The sequence below is a fragment of the Lynx canadensis genome, chromosome C1 (assembly GCF_007474595.2).
Source record: "Lynx canadensis isolate LIC74 chromosome C1, mLynCan4.pri.v2, whole genome shotgun sequence".
NCBI lineage: Eukaryota > Metazoa > Chordata > Mammalia > Carnivora > Felidae > Lynx > Lynx canadensis.
This window is the reverse complement of record NC_044310.1, coordinates 212,785,897-212,807,584: the sequence shown is the minus strand read 5'-3', so window position 1 is coordinate 212,807,584 and position 21,688 is coordinate 212,785,897. Positions and strand designations below refer to the sequence as shown.

At 43.5% G+C, this 21,688-nt stretch overlaps 1 protein-coding gene across 5 annotated transcripts in view; it reads right to left on the bottom strand.

The window, feature by feature from the left end:
• ARMC9 (armadillo repeat containing 9) overlaps positions 1-21,688 on the bottom strand; it is a 151,081-nt gene that overhangs the window by 113,033 nt on the left and 16,360 nt on the right. For all 5 annotated transcript variants that reach the window (XM_030325428.1, XM_030325431.1, XM_030325430.1 and 2 more), the window contains 4 exons: positions 21,401-21,556; positions 15,181-15,273; positions 13,464-13,488; positions 5,854-6,011 (listed from right to left, as the gene is read on the bottom strand). In XM_030325428.1, the coding sequence (XP_030181288.1) occupies positions 5,854-6,011; positions 13,464-13,488; positions 15,181-15,273; positions 21,401-21,556 (432 nt within the window). The remainder of the gene's footprint in view (positions 1-5,853; positions 6,012-13,463; positions 13,489-15,180; positions 15,274-21,400; positions 21,557-21,688) is intronic.

The window sequence follows — 21,688 nt, the reverse complement described above, 5'->3', positions numbered from 1 at the left end:
GGCTCATTAGCTACTGTGACTCAGGACTGGCTTACAGCCTCTCAGGTAGTAATCTCAGGATCTGTTCTTTTTCATTTTACATCTTTTCTTTTTATAAAAAGAATGCACCTTCCAAATGCGCAAGTGTCCCAACCTCTCCCCAGTCCCATCCTTCCCTACAAACCAATCCCTGGAGGTAACTATCAACCGCTTTGCTCTCTTCCAGGCTTTTTTCTATGCCTGACAGTGGGAGGGAAACCTCCCTTTCCTCAGCCTCCTGATGCCGAGTGGTGACCCCCCACACGGTCACGTGACTGGCCGCTACCCCACCCTTACTCAGCTGTCCCCACGCGAGGCCCCCTCCACCCATTCATGGGTTAGAAAGCACCGGGAATGTGGACCGCATCCTCTCCTCTCCTTGGGGGACTCCGTCTACCCACTGGAAACTTCTGGTCTGCTTCAGACACATCAAAGGCCCTGTCCATCCATGGCAGATGTCTGTGCTCATCCCTTGACACTCAGCTCTGTGTGAAGCGACTCAGACAAAGCAGCACCCCATCTCCAGGGGGCACTTCCCCCATCAGCCTGCGTCCATTTCCTCTGAATGTCCACAGTATCAAAAAGTAAAGGTTCCTTTTTCATCCTGTATTTTTAACCTTTCCTTTTACGACTTTTCATTATCTACAACCTAAAAACACACCCAAATATATTTCATATTTAAAAAGTACCTTCCCCTTCCTCCACCCTAGGTCTCCACCTATCAACCACCCTCCCAGTATTCTTCCTTCACAGCCAAGGTGCTCGAGAGAACAGCCCACATTTCCTGTCTCACTTCCCCTGGCCCTCCCAAAACGCTGCAATTAGGCTTCTAGACGCATCATTCTGTGGAAACTTACGTGGCAAAGGCCATCACCACTGACCTTCTATTATGTCAAAATCATTGGGCACTTTTCAGTTCTAGTCTTCTAAAGTATTCGGTGGCTTCCGAGACTTTGCATAAACCCTTTACTGCTGAAACTGTTTTCTCCTTTGACTTCTGGAACTGCTACCAGAACCAATTCTTTAACAAGCAAATTTGACTATGTCAGTTTCTTGCTTAAAACAGGTGAATGAGGAAAGGACACAAATAGACAATAGACTAAGTATAAATGGCCAACAAATATATGAAAATATATTCAGCCTCATGCATAATTAAAGAAATGTAAATTGAAACATTCAGAACACCAAGTTTTACTTCCCAAACTGGGAAAGAGTTCAAAGTATAATCGTGTCTAGTGTTGGCAAGTGTGTGGAGAAATAAACACAGATACAGATAAACCCCCAGGGATTTGGGTAGACGTCGCTGAAATCTCAGGAGAAATCATTTGGCAACATTTATCAAAATGTTAATGCCCATAACCTTTGACCTAACTATTCCACACTTAGGATCTTACCTTACCTGTTTTCAAAGGTATACAGTATATAGAAGAATGTTCATTGGCACATTTTTTTGTTATAGCAAACATAAAATCTAAACGTTCACCATCAGAGATCTGACGGATTATAATTCGCTCTTACAATGGCATAATGTACAAGCCTAGAAAGGAATGAGGGCTATGTGGCCATGTGGAAAGATCTCCAAGATATACCGAAAGTAAAATAGCGAGTTTCAGAAGAATAATGGGTCATATGATCCCAAGTATACGTAGGCCGCATGCAGACATGCACACACACACGCCTATGCCTAGAAATGTTCTAAAATAAGACGCAAGCAAATGTTAATCTTGAATACCAATAAAGAAGTGACACTAAGAAACCGTGTGGGAGGGGGCTTTTGCTCCTTACTATAGACTACTCTGACTTGTTCCAATTTGTTACCACAAACGTGTATTTTTTTTACATTAAAAACAAGCCAGTTATGGGGGGGGCCTGGGTGGTTCAGTTGGTTATGCATCTGACTTCCGCTCAGGTCATGATCATGCGGTTCACGGGTTCGAGACCCGCGTCAGGCTCTGTGCTGACAGCTGGGAGCCTGGAGCCTGCTTCCTGCTTCCGATTCTGTCTCCCTCCCTCTCTGCCCCTCCCCTACTCACGTTCTGTCTCTCTCTCTTTCTCTCAAAAATAAATAAACATTAAAAACAAACAAACAAACAAAAACAAGCCAGTTACAAGTCTAATCCCCGCCCCTGCCGCCCCGCCCCATCTCTCCCTGCCTGGTGGTCTGCGGGCGCTCACGCACTCCAGCAGGAGCTCACGTGCCCATCTCTGGTCAGCACGCCACCCCTGATGTCACATCGACTCTGGCTGTAAGAGGCACACCAGGATTCTGGTAGCTATGTTTTAATAGGAGAGAAGGCAAAGGAAGGCGAATACTTTTCTTTTTATTTATTTCTGTATTGTTTGAACCTCCTAATCACGGGCATGTCTTTGTCAACAGAGGTTATAGAAGCCATGTTTGTGTTCTTTCTGATACTTTTCTGTATTAACGTCAACACATGCTATTATTAAAACTGAAAAAAAAAACCAGTTAATTTAAAAAGTCCATTTTCTTAAGGTATATATTTCAAAAGCCCCTCACTAACTACAGAACAAATCAAGGGCTCCTAAGCATGATCTACAAACCTCCCCATGATCTTTACTGGCCCATCCTCTCTGCATCCTCATTCAGCATGTGGCCACCACCCCAGCTAATGGTCGTACCAGGCAACTTTCAGCAGTGTGTGGGCTGTGATTTCACACGAACAGAGAGGTTTTCAGCGCAGGATACTAAAACGTATTAAAAAGCTACTATAGTAAAAAACACAATGCATTAGTAGCTTAAGAATAGCCAGATCAATGGAAAAAATTAAAATCCCACTACATGATAAAGGTAGCCATTCAAATTAGTGAGGAAAGAAGTAAATAGTTCTGGCTGAAATGGTTGTCTTTTTTTCTGGTGGGGGGGATAAATTTCTTTCTTAAATCATCTATCAAAATAAATTCCTTGTGGATTAAAGATTTAAAAGTAAAATTAAAACAAAACAAAACAAAATGACCAACAGAAAAAAATTAATGTGAATATTCCAGCTCCTTTAGTGGGAAAAGCTCCTTTATTAACACTTTAAAAGGCAGGATGAACGAAGGGAAAAACTGATAAAATGATTTGACAATATAAACATGTCAGTTTTACTAACTTAAGAAACACTAATTTAAAAACCAAAAAGCAAACTAAGGAAAACATTTACAAAAGATGAATTCTGAATGGCCCGTGTCTTAACAGGGATGCCCACAGCTGTAGTCCTGATTTCCCCCAAACCTGCTCCACCCCAGGCCTTCCCCATCGCGACCGGAGGCACCACTGCCCTCCCACAGCTTAGGCCAAAAACCTGGAGTCATGCTCGACCCCCAAACCCCCGCCCAGGTCCAATCCAGCACGAAACACTATCGGCTCTATCTCATAACACACCCAGAGGGGCACCTCTCTGGCTCTGGCTGCCATCACCACCACCACCACCACCAGGTCTCCCCTCGTGACCGCAAGCCCCTCCTGCCTGTCTCCCTGGTTCCTCCAGACCTCCAAGGACTGTTGTAAAACAAAGGCAGGTAATCCTTCCACAGCATGCCAGACCACGCCACCCCCCTATTCCGCTCCCCAGTTTACTCATAGTAGAGCCACATCCTAACGATGGCCCTTGGGGCCCTGACCTGCTGGGTGCCGCTCCCTGTCCTTCACTGGGAGAGGCACACGAGAGGCACGCTTCTGCTTTTGGTCCTTTGCATCCTCTTCCTTTGGCCTAGAATTCTGGGAGAATCCCAGAGGGCTGCGAAACGAATTCCCTTACCTCTTCCAGTGAAGCTCCCCCTGCCTGCCTAGTTAAAATTGTCCCCTGTCCATAGACACACGTACTCTGATCCCCTCCACCCTGTTCCTTTTTTTCCTCACAACGCTGGTCATTTTCTAACACACGACGATGTCATTTATTATCTACTGCTTATATTTACTATTTATTATTCTCGCCCCTACTGGAACGTATGCTCCCTGAGGTCAGGGATCTTTGTTTTGTTGTCTGATGTATCCCACAGGCCTAGAACGGGGAAGGCCTGGCACGTAGTAAGCTTGCAATAAATCTGCATTCAATGAATGAGAGAAGCATATAAAAAACGTTCGCTGTCATGTGGAAACAATGTGAGGTACATTTCAATCCTGAGACACTACTTCTCAATGATCAAATTTACAAATACAAATACAAATACAAATGTTGCAACAAATACAGGTGTCCTTTTAATACACAAAGACAGGACTGGCAAGGATATAAAGATAAGGACTCCCAGTGGAACCAGACCAGCAAAACCTTCTTGGAGCACCTTAGCACAGATTTCAACCTCGAAAATCAACTTTAAAAAAATATAACAGGGGCACCTGGCTGGCTCAGTCAGTGGAGCATACGACTCTTGATCCTGGAGTTATGAGTTTCAGCCCCGTGTTGGGTGTAGAGATTCCTTAAAATGAAATCTTAAAAATAAATAAAATTTAAAAATTTAAAACGTAACAGAGGCTCATCTCCTCCCACTATATTTATAATTCATGAAAGTGAAAAGCTGGAAACAACCTCGATGTCCAACCTGGACATTAATACGAAGCGCAGCACTGCTACACGATGGACTTGAGCCGCTAACGGTGAGGCTTGTCGAACACCTCATGTCTTCAAGAATGCACGATGCGGTATTAAGGAAAATAGAAAACTTTGCCTGAACCAGAGTCCGTCTAGTGCAGCCAAGCACCGCGACAAATGTGGAATGTTAACAAGTGTTGTTACTAAGTGACACGATTGCAGGTAATTTTAATCGTATTTTTGCACAGTTCTCTATTTTTAAAATTTTCTATAATACATATTATTTTATAGTCATATTTCTTAAGTCACTAAAAAATTTTTATTTTATTTTTTAAGTAATGTCTACACTGAACCCGGGGCTTGAACTCATGACCCTGAGATCAAGAGTCACATGCTCTACCAACTGAGCCAGCCAGGTGTCCTTTTAATACACGACCTTACACCGGCAATAAAATTATACAGAACCTAACATACACACAAGAGCACAAAACTGGAGAAATTAGAATAAGATCAACAGACTGGATCAATGTCAATGTTCCGGTTGTGGTACTGCAACCTAGTTATGCAAAATGCTACTCTTGGGGGAAACTGGGCAAAGCGTGCCAAGCCTCTCTGCATTATTTCTTAAAATTGCATGTGCTAATTATTCCACTTTTAAAGAAAATGTACATTCCACAAAGGGATTTTATTATACTTCTAATTGTTTAGTAAGTGAAACACTAGAGTCATTCCTATTAAAGTCAGGAATAAGACAAGGAGGCCCGTTATTCGATAATGTCCCGTAGTCAACAATGCCACTATGCGAAGGAAAAAAAGTCATTACACATAATGAAAACACAATATAAAACAAAACAATCAGCATCTGAAGATGATATGACTGCCAGTCTAGAATACAGAGGTATCAATCAACAGAATCTATCAGATTAATAGAGTTCAGAAAGGTGGCTAGATATAAAATCAATATGTGAAAATCTGTAACTTTCTTTTATAGCAGCAGTATATTTCCCCCTCGTTTTTATGCCACTCTGTATTATTTTTTTCTGTTGCCAGACAATTTACCGTTTGCCAACGTGAAGAGTAAGGTAGAGAAATAAAGATGTCAGGAAAGACGGACAAAATACTGTGGGCAGCACAATCATGGGCATGGAACGTTGGCGTGGTCTCCTTTGTACGTCTGGCTCTGTGAAGCACGGGGGCAGGTGTCACTGGCCGGGAGAGGCCAGGAATCCCATCAGCACAGCCCAGGCCCTCAACACTGCTTTAGCTCCAAACAGACACGCAAGCAGGTGCGGATCTTCCTTACCATCTTGCCACTGACCGTGGCCTCCAGGGAATCCACCAGCTCTGCCGTGACCCCGATGAGATTGTGGTAGTCTGCCTGGATCTTATTGTACCGCTTCAGGTACGTCATTGACCGACGCTCGGCTTCTATCAGCTGCTGGTGGAGCTGCTGCGACATTTCTAGGAAGACGATTTACATTAAAGCAAAACAAAACAAAACAACAGTAAAAACAAAACAAAAAAAACCCCACAAAATAAAAAATATACTCTTCTCAAGGCAGTATTGTGCCTGCTTTCAGAATGTTCTGCAGTCACAATGAACTTGATATTATTCGTGTTTAACACTTTCCTTCTGGGGCACTTGGGTGGCTCCATCAGTTGGGTATCTGACTTCGACCCAGGTCATGATCTCACGGCTGTGAGTTCGAGCCCCCCATCGGGCTCTGTGCTGGCAGCTCAGAGCCTGGAGCCTGCTTCGGATTCTGTGTCTCCCTCTCTCTCTGCCCCTCTCCTGCTCACTCTCTGTCTCTCTCTCCTTCAAAAATAAATATTAAAAAAAAAAAACACTTTGCTTCTATTTCCTGACACATTTAATTACAAAGTGCTTTGTGACCACTGATTTTCAATTTCTGGTCTCTGGTAGTTCAACTGAATCGTCACTGGTTTTCCTCACACAATCTATTTCCTTGACTGAGCCCCATGCAATTTCTTGTAGTTGCTCTCTCTGTGTAAAAGACACAAACTCAGTATTTCTTCCAGCTCACACACTGGGTGAAGCAAACCTACAGCTTTTCCTCTGTGTTTGCCCCGTGAGGTTGTCTGGAGGTAATCTGTATCTGCAGGCCAGCTCTTCATTTTCGGTAAAGGTTAGGCTACTTGCCTAATGCTGAGGAAGCTAGAATCCAGAATTAGGCAAGATTCAAGGTGCTCGGTCTGCCAGCTTGATAAAGCGCAAACCACCCCACTGGGCCCTAGAGCAGGCAGCCTTGGAAGGTTCCAGGGTTCTCTTCTGGGACTCTGCACCAGGGACAGCACTTGATGGCCAAGCCACCCTGGACACAGCCGGAATAGCGAATCTTATCCAGTGTCAGCACTCCTTTGGCCCATCTTCCTTTTCCCCCTCCCAGAAGGCTAAGTTTGGATGGAAGGAAATGACGATGCCCCCAAACCCAAGTTAACTACTCTTGTCCTAACTGGGCACTGTCATCATTTTAGAACACATTTCATCCATGCACTGAGAGATTTGAAAACCCTAAAGACCTGGGCTCAAGTGGCTACTCTACCACTTTCTGCTGGATAATCTTGGGCAAGACGCCTAACTTCTCTGATCTCATTTCTTAACCTATAAAACGGGGATGATGATAATGACCCTGAAGAGTTATTGTGAGGATTGTACAGCATAGGGGAAACAATAATACTGTAATAACATTGTATGGTGACAGATGGGGACTACACTTATCCTGACGAGCACTGAGTAATGTACAGAACTGTTGAATCACTATGTTGTATACCTGAAACTAATACAACACTGTATTTCAACTATACTTCAACTTAAAAAAAAAAAGCACACATACAAAAAACAAGTTAGTATGAGAATTAAAAAACAGATATACTCAAAGTGCCTAGCACAATTCTGGCCCACAAGAGGCAATCAATAAGTAATAGCTATTATGGAAAGGGGTCAAAGATTTCCTAAATATATTTCCATACAAGTAGACAACTTGAAAAAACCAGGGGTTAAACCCTAAAGCCGCAGTATGCAAAATTTGAAACATGTCAGAATCATCCAAAAGTAAAGATAATCAAGCCTCACCTTCAGAGACTGATTTTATGGATACGGGGTGGGGACTGAGAAACTATATTGTCAACAAACTCTCCAAATGGCTCTGATGCATATCACAAGTTTGAGCCCCACTGTCCTAAATTATCTATTCCTCTTAATTTGTGTTCTAAATAGCTATGAGGATCACGCGTGAACTGTATCTCAATTACAATTATGTGTAGAAGTCAAATATTTTAACTATTAAAACCTCAAATATCACATAAAAATGAACTAATATTACTATTATTATTTAGCATCCTTCAAATCTCAGTATTAAAAGATAACTTTAAAAAGTTCTCAGGCCATGGGTTGCCTAGGTGGCTCAGTTGGTTAAGCATCTGACTTTGGCTCAGGTCATGATCTCATGGTTCATGAGTTCAAGCCCCGCACTGGGTGAGCTCGAACCCCACTTCGGGGGCACGCCGTGCTGACAGTACGGAGCCTGTGTGGGATTCTCTGTCTCCTTCTCACTCTGCCCCTTACTCAATCATGGCCCCCCCACCCCGTCTGCTCTCTCTCAAAAAAAAAAAAAAAAAAAAAAAAAGTCATCTGGCATGAATTTACATCTAGCACTTGAAACTTTGGAAAACATCTATGGAAATCATTTGTCAAGTTTTTTCTTAAATATTATTAGGGAGAAGGAAGGAGTCACTACCATCTTCCTATGCCAAATAGTATTAAGGCTTTTTCATACGTACAAAATTCCAAATTACATAAACCGGAACATCCAACTATAAAAATTCTACAGGATAGTCATAATTCTACTTCATGGCAATGACTATTAGAGTACCTGTGCAATCTTTCTTAACATGTACCAAGTAGCAGATGATGAAGTACCAAAACCCATTAACCGGGGCAAATAACCTCACAAATCATCAATATAAAAGTCCCCAAATGGGGGCACCTGGGTGGTGCAGTCAGCTGGGCATCCAACTCCTGATTTTGGCTTGGGTTGTGATCCCAGGGTCGTGGGATCGAGCCCCATGTCAGGCTCGGCACTAAGCACGGAGCCTGCTTAAAATTCTGTCTCTCCCCCTTCTGCCTCCTCCCACTCTCCGCTGCTGTGCTCTCGAAAGAAGGAAAGAAAGAAAGAAAGAGAAAGAAAGAAAAAAAGTGTCCAAAGTTGTCCCCTCGAAAGAGGACTGCACAAAGGAATTCTCCTCAGAAAGTCACTGTGCAATTAACTAAACGTAAGGGACTGCTTGTGGCACTTTTGCCTTAGGAACTCAGAACTGGAATTTATGACAGTGTCAAAGTATGGCACACCTGAGGAAAAATGCCTAACTGCCAGCAGCCACAGAAAGGAGAGAAGCGGGCAGTTGGGCTGAAATATCTGTGACCAGTTCAAATACACCATCGCACAGAACAGCCTGTGGTACAGAGATGTCACCCAGAGGACACCTTAACTGGCTACAAACAGGACCTGGCCATTACTGTTAAGTGATTCGGCTCCAGCTCCAAGATCTCAACTTTATGTCTGAGAGTAAAAAGAACTTTCACTCTTTTTTCCTTCTCAAAAGTTTCATGAGACAAGGACCACTAAGCCAAGATCCCTTGCCGTGCAAGAGCTCAACTTTGAGTGGAGAGGTGTTACTAGAAATCCCAGCTTATATTAATGAAACTGAGTTATTTCATATTTCACAACTACTTACATAATTTGTACAAAAGTCCAAAGAAGTACTTCCCTAGTTTTAAACAAAGAGATATATACAATTAAAGGAATGTCAGTTAAGGTCACAGAAAGTTTTCCGATAATTCCAGCATCCAGTGAAACACTAAAAAAAGTGATGGAGTTCTCCCTCCATGGCCAAGCCATCAAGTTGTCTCTCAACACTTCTACTTTAAATACGTTGCCTTTTTTTTTTTTTTAAAGAGCGGATGAGATTTAACTTTAGAGACCCCTTTGTTGCTCAAGACAAAATGATATATTTTAAATACATGGGACTATTTTTCTAACATCTAAAACTCTGAAATCAATCACTCTACCTTTATAATATGACATACTCTTTCTTCTTTGTATTCAGATATAAATCAGCTTTGCTATTTTGCTAATCCACGAGCACTGTGAATATAGATCATCATTTTAAAAATACCATTTAGGGCTCTAAACTCTAGAAAAACAGTCAGTTGCTCATTTTCTGAAGAGGTCAGATCAATGGATGGCAGAAATGCTAAAAGATACCATTTCTATACCTTTTTATTATTTTTTTATTTTATTTATTTATTTATTTATTTTTTGAGAGAGAGCGCATGCGAGCAGGGGAAGGGCAGAGAGAGAGGGAAAGAGAATCCCAAGCAGGCTCTGTGCCATCAGCATAGAGCCCACCGAGGGACTCAAACCCATGGACCTGGTGATCACGACCTGAGCTGAAACCAGGAGTCAGATGCTTAACCGACTGAGCCACCCAGGCACCCCTCTGTACCTTTTTTGGATGGCTAGGTAAAATAGTAAGACAATATGCTGTATTTCCAACCTGAGTTTTTATTCTAAGTACCATTTTAAAATGTAATTCCTTTTGAGAGAATTTTCCACTCCAAGCACTCTTCTTGCCTTCTTCAAAAGCTTGTGGAAATCTTACTCATGAAACCTTCCTCTCAAGATACGCAGAATAATGATATTGCCCAAACATTCAATGTAAAAAACAACACCTAAGTCTAGAATTCAAATAAACTGGGAGCATGTCTGCGCCTTGTGGTCACTGCAGCAGTAACTGTGGGAGGAGGGGACAAACTGGTGACAAGGGGCTGTCGCGACATGGGGCCTGGGCCTGCGCCCCTGGTACCAGTGCCCTGTGGAGCTCACCTCTGATCTCCATGGCAATACTGCATCATGGGGCTTATTCAGCCACGGACACACGCTGCGCCTGCCAGGCTCAATTCCACCGACATTCTGCTTGGCTAGCCTCAGAAAACTCAATTAAAATCAAACCTAAAGAGGGCTCACACACCCTGGTCTCCTTGCTGAAATCCGAAGGGAAGATCTGTAGAAACACGCAGGCTCTTCCCTTTACACTCCCCCTCCCTCCCAGGTTCATTTTATCCATAAAACTGGGCCACTTCTGAGAGACAGGACTGGTTCCTGGCAGAAAGTTGTCCTCAAAAGCTTCGGGGTATGTTGGGGTGACAAGGGCTGGCTGAGACTCAGGAATGAGGGAGGTTTTCCACCACTTTCCCTCCGCCAGTGCCTAGGGGTCCAAAGACCGAGTCTGAACGAGGATTACTGGAGAACTACGGCAATTTTCTGAAGCTCAAAGGATGCTGGTGGGGTAGTGGTTTTAAATTTTTTTTTTTTTTCAACGTTTATTTATTTTTGGGACAGAGAGAGACAGAGCATGAACGGGGGAGGGGCAGAGAGAGAGGGAGACACAGAATCGGAAACAGGCTCCAGGCTCCGAGCCATCAGCCCAGAGCCCGACGCGGGGCTCGAACTCACGGACCGCGAGACCGTGACCTGGCTGAAGTCGGACGCTTAACCGACTGCGCCACCCAGGCGCCCCGGGGGTAGTGGTTTTAAAATATGACGGCCACATCTTTGACACTCCTTCCCATCAAGAGGTGGAACGTCATTCTCCTTCCTTTGAATGTGAGTTGGCTTTAGGAATTTGCTTCTGATGAAGACACTGCAGCAGAAATGACACAGAGTTCCTCGAGAGGCTGGTTTAGAAAAGGTGACACAGCTTCCATGGGCTCTCTCTGGGGACATTCATCCTGGGAACCCAGCCACCATGCCACAAGAGAGCCCAGGTCACAGAGGTGTTCCCGTCGGGCGCCTCAGCACTGGCCACCAGGTGCACATGGGTGAGGAAGCCTTGGGGATGGCTCCCCTGAACCCACGAGACAGCCAGGGAGAAATGCCTAAGCACACGGTTCCAGGCCAGGCAAGGTGATGCTGATAATAAGGGGACATTGTTGTTTTATGCCACTAAGCCTGAGATGGTTTGCTAGGTCACAACAGAAACAGAAATAGGGGGGGCAAGGGTGCACTTCCAGGAGTTGCAGGGCGGGACCCAATGCCCGGCACAATTTAAGAATTCCCACTGTTCTGGGGCACCTGCCTGAGTGGGTCAGTCGGTTGAGTGTCTGACTCTCGGTTTCAGCTCAGGTCATGACCTCACAGCTCATGGGATCGAGTCCAATGTCGGGCTCCATGTGGACCCTGCTTGGGATTCTCTCTCTCTCGGCCCTTCCCCTGCTCCCTCTCTCAAAATAAATAAACATTAAAAAAAAAAAAAAAAAAAAAGAATACCCACTGTTCTGAACATGAGAAAACTGGCCTGGGAACCATACTAACTCTTCAGGGAGCAGGCCTGAGGACCTGAAGAGAGCCGCTGGAACTCAGACTCGGGCACAACTTTACTGGGGACAGAGCAGCCTCAGCGAGCTCCAAGGCCACAGCCTGGTGACCCTTAGAGGATTCCATGTTGACCCCATGAGGCCACATCTGTGGCCCAGCTCTTCTGTGCTCAGGCACGGACTGATGCTTCCCAGTGAAGGATCGTGGGGCTTGTCCCTCTGAGCTACGGGGGGGTGGGAGGAGTGGGGGGGGGGCAGCTGGCAGGACCATGCATCTGAGCAGGACTGCTGGGTGGGGGAGATGCAAGGCTGTACAAGGCAAAAGGAAGCACTCAGACTTTCCTCATCTGAAGCTGAACCCGCCTTCCTTGTGTTGGAAAGCAAAGAGATAAATAATTTACTAACCCTACACCCCACCCCACCCCCAGCTTTTTTTGTTTTATAAAACTTTAAAAAAGACCGTGGAAAAACAAAGACAGGAAGTTCTGAGATCCTCTCTAACATTGCCCTGCTGTGAGAAGGGCAAATGTGCTGTTTCCTGTGGTAACACTCCACCTGCTGGGGACTGAGGACTATGCCACCAAAACTCACAAAGGCATGAAACACATCATCATCCACCCTTTCCAATGTTAATTTAAGCACTTTTTGTAACGTAGGATCAAAGACAAAACTTAGGCAAAGCACCACAATTGTGGCCACTGACTTCATATTAACTGAATTTTTCTTGCCTTACTGAAAAATGGGATAGTTCTAGCAAAAAAAAAAAAAAATAATAATAATAATGATGGAAAACCATCTTTTTATGCTAAAACCTTAAGGCTGGAATTCCTAAACTGAATGCAAAAAAATGGAAATGCTTCTAAGATGGGTGTTCCATTTCTACGTAAATAAGACCCCACTAGACTAGTTCAAGGTAAAAGTGGAAGTTCCTAAAATGATACTTCTGGCACCCATGCTGCTCTGTGTCTCTGGCTGGGCTGCAGCCCCATTCCTTCGGGATATTGCTTGGGTTCTCTTCTCTTCATCTCTCTGGGTCTTAGTCGCCTGATACACAAGACGTAGCTAAGGCCAGCCGTCCTGCAAAGTGGGCCTCAAGGAATCACAAACTTGATCACAAAATACTTCGTAGATATTTAGACTTTCATCTTTTAAATTAAAAAATAATGTAGACTTTTAAAGCCCATGTTTGCCAAATGCACAAATTCTCACCATCTCTGTCCCTAGCCTACTGCTCAAAACTTGAGTTGGCCAAGTTGTTCTTTAAAAAATGTTAATCTAGGGGCGCCTGGGTGGCTCAGTGGGTTGAGCATCCGACTTCGGCTCAGGTCATGATCTTGCAGCCTGTGAGTTTGAGCCCTGTGTCGGGCTCTGTGCTGACAGCTCAGAGCCTGGAGCCTGCTTCGGATTCTGTGTCTCCCTCTCTCTGCCCCTGCCCAGCTCATGCTGTCTCTGCCTTTCTCTTAAAAATAAACATTAAAAATGTTAATATTAAAAAAATGTTAATCTACGTGATTTACCTTTGTTACTCTGTCCATTCTCCTTCTGGGATGAGAAAGAAGTTGAGGAAAACAGGCAATGAAGATAAAGTACTCACGGTATTTCACGTTGTGTGGCCAAGCTGAGAAAGTCTTAGCAAGGTGAAAAGCAATTCTCAGGAGAGTAAAGGCCGTTTCCTAATGTTGCTATATATATAGCTGAGACAGGTACTAACTTCTCAGTACTTGGAGGCTCACTCTCAAGTGAATCACCTTTTTCCAGCTCAATTACTGCTGCATGCATATGCAAGTCTTACCCTGTTCGGTAGCCCCCTAAGTGGCCTCCTGACCCCCTTCAAAAGACGTTCCCCACTGCTACTGAACATTCTACTAAAAAGGAAACTGAACTCGTACCCTTCAACTCTGCCCCTTCATTCTAAAGCTTTACCCTAAGGACACTGAGACTGGGAAGACAGCCACAGAGCACAGTAGCTGAGATCACAATTCTAAAGCCAGACTGCCTGAGTTCAAATCTCAGCTCGCACACATCCGGCCACATGACTGAGGGCAAAGTATTTGTTTGGTTTGGGTTTTCTTAATTTTTTTGGTAACAGCTTCACTGAGACATAATCCACGTATAACTCACTCATTTCAAGTATATATTTCAACGGTTTTCAGTCTATTCATAGAGTTGTGCGACCATCACCGCAATCAATTCTAGAAAATTCTCATCACCCCCCAAAAGAAACCCTGTACCCATTAGGAGTCATCCCCAGTTTACCTACCCTCCCTGGCCCCAGGCAACCACTCATCTGCTGTCTCTATTGCTTTGCCCTTTCTGGACGCTTCATACAGATAGAATCATATAACATGCAACCTGTCACGTGTGGCTTCTCTCATTCAGCAGAATGTTTTCGAGGTCTGTCCACGTTGCAGCGCGTCAGTACTTCATTCTGTTACAAGCCTGAATACTATCCATTCATCTTATTTATCCATTCCTCCCGTGATGGACACTTGGGTTGTCTTCACTTCTTGGCTGTTCTGAGTAACGCTGCTGTGAACATTAGTATACAAGGTGCCGTGTAGACATGTTTTCAGCTCCCCGGGGTACACGGCTAGGAGTGGAATTGCTGGGTCATATAGTAACTCTGTGTTTAAACTTTTGAGGAAACAACCTGTTTTCGAAGGATATTTAATGACATGCGGAAATGCTCTCTTCGTTTGATAAAAATATTTAAGAATACACACGTGACAGGTATGTATGCTTAAACATTATGTACTTCTGGGTATATGTATGTATACAAATGCATTTCTGTGCTTTCCAAATTTTCTATAAAAATTATGGTCAATTTTATAATCAGGAATACAAGGATTGATTTTTTTTTTTTAATGTAAATATGAGCATGGTATCCTCCTGCTTAAAATGCTTCAAAGGCTCCTCATTACTTACAAGACCTCACGCAAATCTCTGTGCCGGCCCTGCCTAGTGTCTTTCTCTCTCCCGTTCCAGCAATACTGAATTCTGTGTCGTTTCCTAAATATACTCTCAGTCCTTTTGCATGTGCTGTTCCCTCTACCTGGAATTCCCTTTATGTGCCTTGACACACTCTCCCATTAATGCTTCACACAACTCATAAATATGAAAGCAACAGTATCAATTATCCCTATTCATGAGGCAACCTAAGCCAGTGCGCTACTCCAGGGCCTTAGGTGGGGGGGTGGTGGGGGGGGGGGGTCTCCATCTGCTTCAAAAGGATACGTATAATGTTAAAAGCTTTGGCGTGTTACTGGCTTTAAAAATTAAAGCCAGAAACTTTTCCAACTTCAACTTTAATTCTGGAGTCCAAGAATCCTGAAGAAAAAAAAAACACACACAAAGAAAAATAATAAAGTACTACATCATTAAATGCCAACAGCGTTGTCAAATTGTGTGTGGCCTTTGGTTTAAATAACCCTATCCAACACAGTTACTGAAATCAAAAGCAGATGCCTTGGCTGTTGTGTGATGCTGCGAAAAATAGGTTTTAGGACATCTGACCAATTCTTTATAAAAGATTCAAATACCCACAGCAGGAAGAAAGAACAGAGTTCTTTCATAAACAAGGAAAAAAGAACCCTGTACATGATTTGAATATTTCATGTGATTTAAACACAGGCATGACAAATAACCTTATTAGGTTGAATGCCAAGAAGAATTCAGTATAGTTTAAGTGTATAAGGCGCTGGCAGGCACACCAAGTTATCACTAAGTTACTAAAAGTTTCCCAAAGAAAAAGACTCATTTCCATAAATTTCATCTAGATAAGAAAAAAAAAAGGACAGAAGCTGTTATCTGCCTTAAATACTGCATCACGTCAAGAATTATGATATACTTTTAGTTTGACTTGTCCCTTAATTATTTATCTCAAATAATGCTCACTGAGAAGGAAAGGACTTAAGTAGTAAAAGTGTGATAAGCAATTATCTTTCTCAGGACAATTTTCCTTACAACCTTTATGCAAGAATAGCTACCACCCAAACCAAGAAGCTCCACAAAAAAGAAGCAATATCTTTAAAACTTCGTATCTACTTACCTCTTAGGTCCTGCCCCACCCCCAGCTCATCGTCCTTGTCCACACCTCCCACCCCACCCATTCTACCCGGGCCATCATCTGGCTTTTTGAAAAAATACTGTCTTATATTTTAAAAAGATTGTGTAGGGGCACCTGGGTGGCTCAGTAGGTTGAGCATCCGACTTCGGCTCAGGTCATAATCACAGTTCTTGAGTTCAAGCCCCGAATCAGGCTTTGTGCTGACAGCACGGAGCGTGGAGCCCACTTCGAGTTCTGTGTCTCCCTCTCTCTCTGTCCCTCCCCTGTTACGCTCTGTCTCTCTCTCTCAAAAACAAATAAACATTAAAAATAAATAAATAAAAATTAAAAATTAAGATTGTGTAAATCCCTGACATGGCACGATCTCTTTATTTATAATGTGTGTTATGGGTTGAATTGCATCCCCTTAAAAAGATACGCTGAAGTCCCAACCTCCTCAGAGTGTGAGGTCACTGACAGGGCTGCTGTAGATGTAATCAGCTAAGATGAGTTGTACTGGACTAGGGTGGTCCTTCATCCAACATAACCAGTGTCCTTACAAGAAGGAAATTTAGACACAGACACAGAGAGAAGATGGGTCTGCAAAGACTGGGGACTAGAGTATGCTGCCATGAGCCAAGGGACACCTGAAACTACTAGAAGCTACTAGAAGCCAGAAGAGGCAAGGAAGGCGCCTTCCCCCTAGAGGCTTCACAGGGAGCGCGACCCTGCCAACACCTTGATTTCAGACCTCTGGCCTCCTGACCTGTGACAGGAAGTTTCTGCCATTGAAGCCCCCACTCTGTGGCCCTTTGTCACGGCAGCCGCGGGAAGCTGACAGAGCGTGCCGCAGCTCGAGGCTTCTGTGTTCAACGCACAGGAGAGAATCGCGGGAAAGGACTGCTATGTTGGTCAACATAAATCAAGACATCTTAAAAAACAAAACAAAACAAAACCTTTGGGACATGTAGACTTGCAGCTAAATTGCTCTGTTGCTGACTACTATTTTGCATAACCAACAAATCTGTATTTCCAACTGAACTACTGACCTTATGATGCTCTGCTAATGACAGGGATAAATAACATTGCGATAGAACCTCTTTGGGCAATAAATCCCTTATTTTTTTTTTCTTGACTGCTCTTATTCTTCTGTTTGAGAACAAGGACGTTTCCCAAGTCCAATGGGCACCTGCCTCCCCAGCTCCCATGGGACGAGGGAAGCACGGGGCTGGTTCTACTGTACCGCCTGCACAAAGCCACTCACCCTCTTCGTGTCGTAGTTTCTTCACTTGTAGAATGTGGACTTTACACTAGAGTGATTGTCTGACTTGTTTTGTCCCAACAGCAAAGCCCTCTGATCACTCAAAATCTTGCCCAGAACCCTAATACATGAAATGAGTAAGAGTGGGGCTATTCCTGGGGGGCAGGGGGCAGAGCTCAATGCTGGACTCTCCCTGCTTACCCGCTTACCCGCTGCCTTCTCCCCCCTCGCAGGGCACACAAGAATTCCTTCCATTTCTTTCGGTCTTCACTAATTAAGCTTAACTTGGCTCTTGCTATATAAGCGCCCAAAAGTTTTTCTGGAAGTAATCATTAGAGGAATACCCAAGTATTTCTGCACGGAGATGCTCACTGACAAACTGAGTTTGCTGAAAAGAGCTCACTACAATCGCTACAAAGGAATTTCCTTTTCTGGCAGCTCAGCAGAAATGATAACCTGAAAAAGCAATAAAAACAACTAAAAAAGTTGGATAAATAAACCATCTTATAAAATGCATCCCTAAGTGGCATGAAAGGAAAGGCAGAGGCTAAAAATGAGTTTTCACTCTAAGGATAACCCAGAGTCTTAAAGACCTTAAACTTCAGTTCTAAGAGCTGTCACAAGACGGAAGACAATAGGATCCAGATGCTCATAGTAAACAATCTAAAAGAAGACCCTTGCATAAAATTGGGATCCCAGGGCACCTGGATGGCTCAGCTGGTTAAGCGTCCAACTTCAACGCAGTTCATGATCTTACAGTTTGTGAGTTCAAGCCCCGCGTTGGGCTCTGTGCTGACAGCTCAGAGCCTGGAGCCTGCTTCGGATTCTGTGTGTGTGTCTCTCTTTCTCTGCTCCTCCCCCACTTGTGCTCTGTCTCTGTCTCTCAAAAATAAATAAATGTTAAAAAAAATTTTTTAATTGGGATCCCAAAGGGCTATGCCATCAGGAAAAATTCAAGGATGAATCAATCCACTGCCTAGAAGGGGACAGCAAGGAAGTCTACCTGTCTTGACCTTGACATTAGGTAGAAGGGAGGAAAAACTTCATGTGAAAGTTCATAACCCAAACCAGTCCCACTAAAAATTGCAGCCTAAACTGACACTGTCTGTGTGGTTCCCAAAGCCTTGAACAAAGAATTTGATTTAAAATGATCCTGGGTTGGTAATGCCCTAGATGATTGAGATGCAAACACAGATCTTCTCTGAAAGAATCAAACTGCACTCAGGCCTCAAAAAAAATCCCTACGAGTCCCACATAAAATAAACTCATTATCAAAACTCAAAATAACTGATTTTTTTTTTTTTAAAACAAGGATGGGCACCTGGGTGGTTTGGTCGGTTAAGCACCCGACTCTTGATTTTGGCTTGGGTCATGATCTCGTGGTTCCTGAGATCAAGTCCTACATCAGGCTCCATGCTGACAGTGCAGGGCCTGCTTGGGATTCTCTCTCTGTCTCTCTCTCTCTCTCTCTCTGCCCCTCCCCTGCTCATGCTCTCTTTCTGAGAATAAACTTAAAAAAAAAAAATTTTTTTTTAAAGAAATAAGAACCATGAATGAGAACCAGAAGACACAAAACACAGCAGGATCAAATCTACAAAGGCTCCTGATATTAAAATTAACAGATAAAGAATATAAAACAAATGTTTAATATGGTAAAGAAATGAGAGAGACTTGAAAATGTGAGCAAAGAATAAAAGACTCTAAAAATAACTGAAATTACAAATTCAATGAAGAGATTAAAGAACAGATTGGACACACTTTGATGGGTAAATCTGGGAACGAGAAAATAGGTGTGAATAAATCACCCAGAATACAGCCCAGACAGAGATCACAAGATGGGACATAAGAGATGTTAAGGGACAAGGAGGGCACAACATTGTGAACGTACTTGACACTTACTGAACTGTACACTTCACGATGGCAGAGATGACAAATTTTATGTGTATTCTGTCACAATTTTTTTTTTTATAATTTTTTTTTCAACGTTTATTTATTTTTGGGACAGAGAGAGACAGAGCATGAACGGGGGAGGGGCAGAGAGAGAGGGAGACACAGAATCGGAAACAGGCTCCAGGCTCCGAGCCATCAGCCCAGAGCCCGACGCGGGGCTCGAACTCCCGGACCGCGAGATCGTGACCTGGCTGAAGTCGGACGCTTAACCGACTGCGCCACCCAGGCGCCCCCCTGTCACAATTTTTTTAATGAAGAAAAAATAGACACAGAAGACAGAATGAGCAAGTCTAATGCAGATTTCATCAGATCTGTAGATTAAATGTAGATTAATCAGATACCCAGAAGAAGATCATAAAGAGAACGGGGAAGAGGCAATGTATGAAGAGAAAACGATTTTCCAGAGTTGTTGAAAGACACAAAACATCACATCCAGGAAGCCCAACAAAGCCCAAGTAAAAATAGAAATCTATCCCCAGACACATCATAGTGAAATTACACAATCTTAACGGCCAGAGAAGCGAGACAGATCGCCCACACAGGAGCAGCAAGTAGACTGATGGCCAACTTCCAACAGCAGCAATGGGGCGAGGAGAGGGGACAATCATACCTTCACTGTAATAAAGGAAACCAGTTGTAAACCTACCAGTCTGCACCACATCTGAGAAAGCGACCAAGACATTTCAGACAAACGAGAACTGAAAGAGATCTTCAAGTACAGTTGATTCTAAAGGAATGTACATAAGGCTGACGAGAAAATGATTTCTGATGGAAGGTCCTTCATGCAAGACGGAACAAATGCTGGCAAATATAAGGGCAAATCTATACACACACAGATGGAATAAAATAGTAATACCTGTAACGTGTGGGGTTAAAATATATAACTCAAATACTGGACAACAAGAGCAAGTAAACTGGGAAAGGGGTGAATGAGGCTAATGAATCCCAAGGTCCTTGCAGGAAGAGGACGCAGATATTAGCTTTAGATTTTATTACAGAAACATACTAAAGCATGTAGGATGGCCGTTGAAAGAACATGTAGAGAGTAACAAAAGTAAAAACAATGGAATAAAATGACTCCCCGTGAATACTGAACTCTGCCTCAGAATGCCAGGCCAGAGCGGGCCAGGTGCCCACGGCAGCCTCAGCTGGATCCGTCCCTGACTGCCAGCTGCACCCCTGCCTGGACCTAAGCTGGGGCCACATTACCGCGCCATCATTTTCATAAACCGAAGTCTTCACTCTGAGAAGATCTAACATTTCTTTTCAAGTTCCATCACCTTCCTAACCATTTTATATCTTCAACCTCCTGGGAGAGGAAGGGGGTAAAACTAAATTTGGACAGACAAAGAAACACAAACACGGAATTCAACTTCGGCTACTCTACAACGAGCCGGCTTTGATGGAATCAGTCAGCTACCTGGCCTTCTAAATGTAGCAGCTACTTTTTAGGAGTGATGGAAGTCGTGCGACTAAATTATAACAGGATAGGAAACGGAGATATGCTGGCTTTGGAAAGAGAAGTTTATCTGTTGTTCAGTGGCACAGAGGACTCTCCAAAGAGATTCTTGGAAACACTGTGAGATCTTTCTTTAGAAAAAGCAAACTGCATCACTATTGTTTCTGTCTCTTAAACACACTTTAATAAGCCTCTCGGGGACATCTTAATTTTATTAGGTCAATAAAAATTACTACAATGGATAAACAAACACTGATAGTAAGTAGTATGCTGAAATGTCAACTAATGTGAAATATAACAACTAAAACAGCTACAGGCAAGTAGTCTGAAGGAAATAATAGTAACAGCCAGGTAATCGGACATACGCCAAGCAAGTGAGACTCTGAATACAAATTAAAACATACATGGCCGGCAGTTATGTAAAATAACCTAGTTCTTTTCACGCTACTATTTTTCAATGTAATTGGAAGACCTGTCCTTTCAATACCAAAAAAAGGATGCACAGAATGATTTAGGAAGTGTGTACACTTAAGAATATTTATGTCAGGCTGGGTTAACAAGTCTCAGTACAACCAAAAATCACACTCTATGGCATAAGGAAAGTTTGTCAAAGAAATGATCTGAAAACAAGCACGTTTTAGGGTGTTTTTGCAGCATCATTCAGAAACCACTAGCGTATACAAGATGAAACCACAATGTGGCCTGGGATCTGATTCAAGATTCAGAGGCTGTCACTCACCTGGAAGAGCTCTTTAAACGAGGGGTGTACCATGGGGTTGGGAACAAAAGGCAGAGCGTAGAAAGGGAGAAACTCTGTGGTCTGGCTCAACGCCGCCCCTTTGGTCTCCAGGTAGGTTTTGAAATAAGAAATCCTCTCATCCAGGTCCTCTTTGTCCTGCAAAGAAGGGAAGATGCTCGCCCGGGGTCTCCTGCTGGACGTCCAGCCCCCTGTCCATCCCACGCTTTCTCCGAGGCTCCTTCAGTTCCAGCCACGTTGGTGGCATCCTCCCCACGAGGCCCAGGAAGC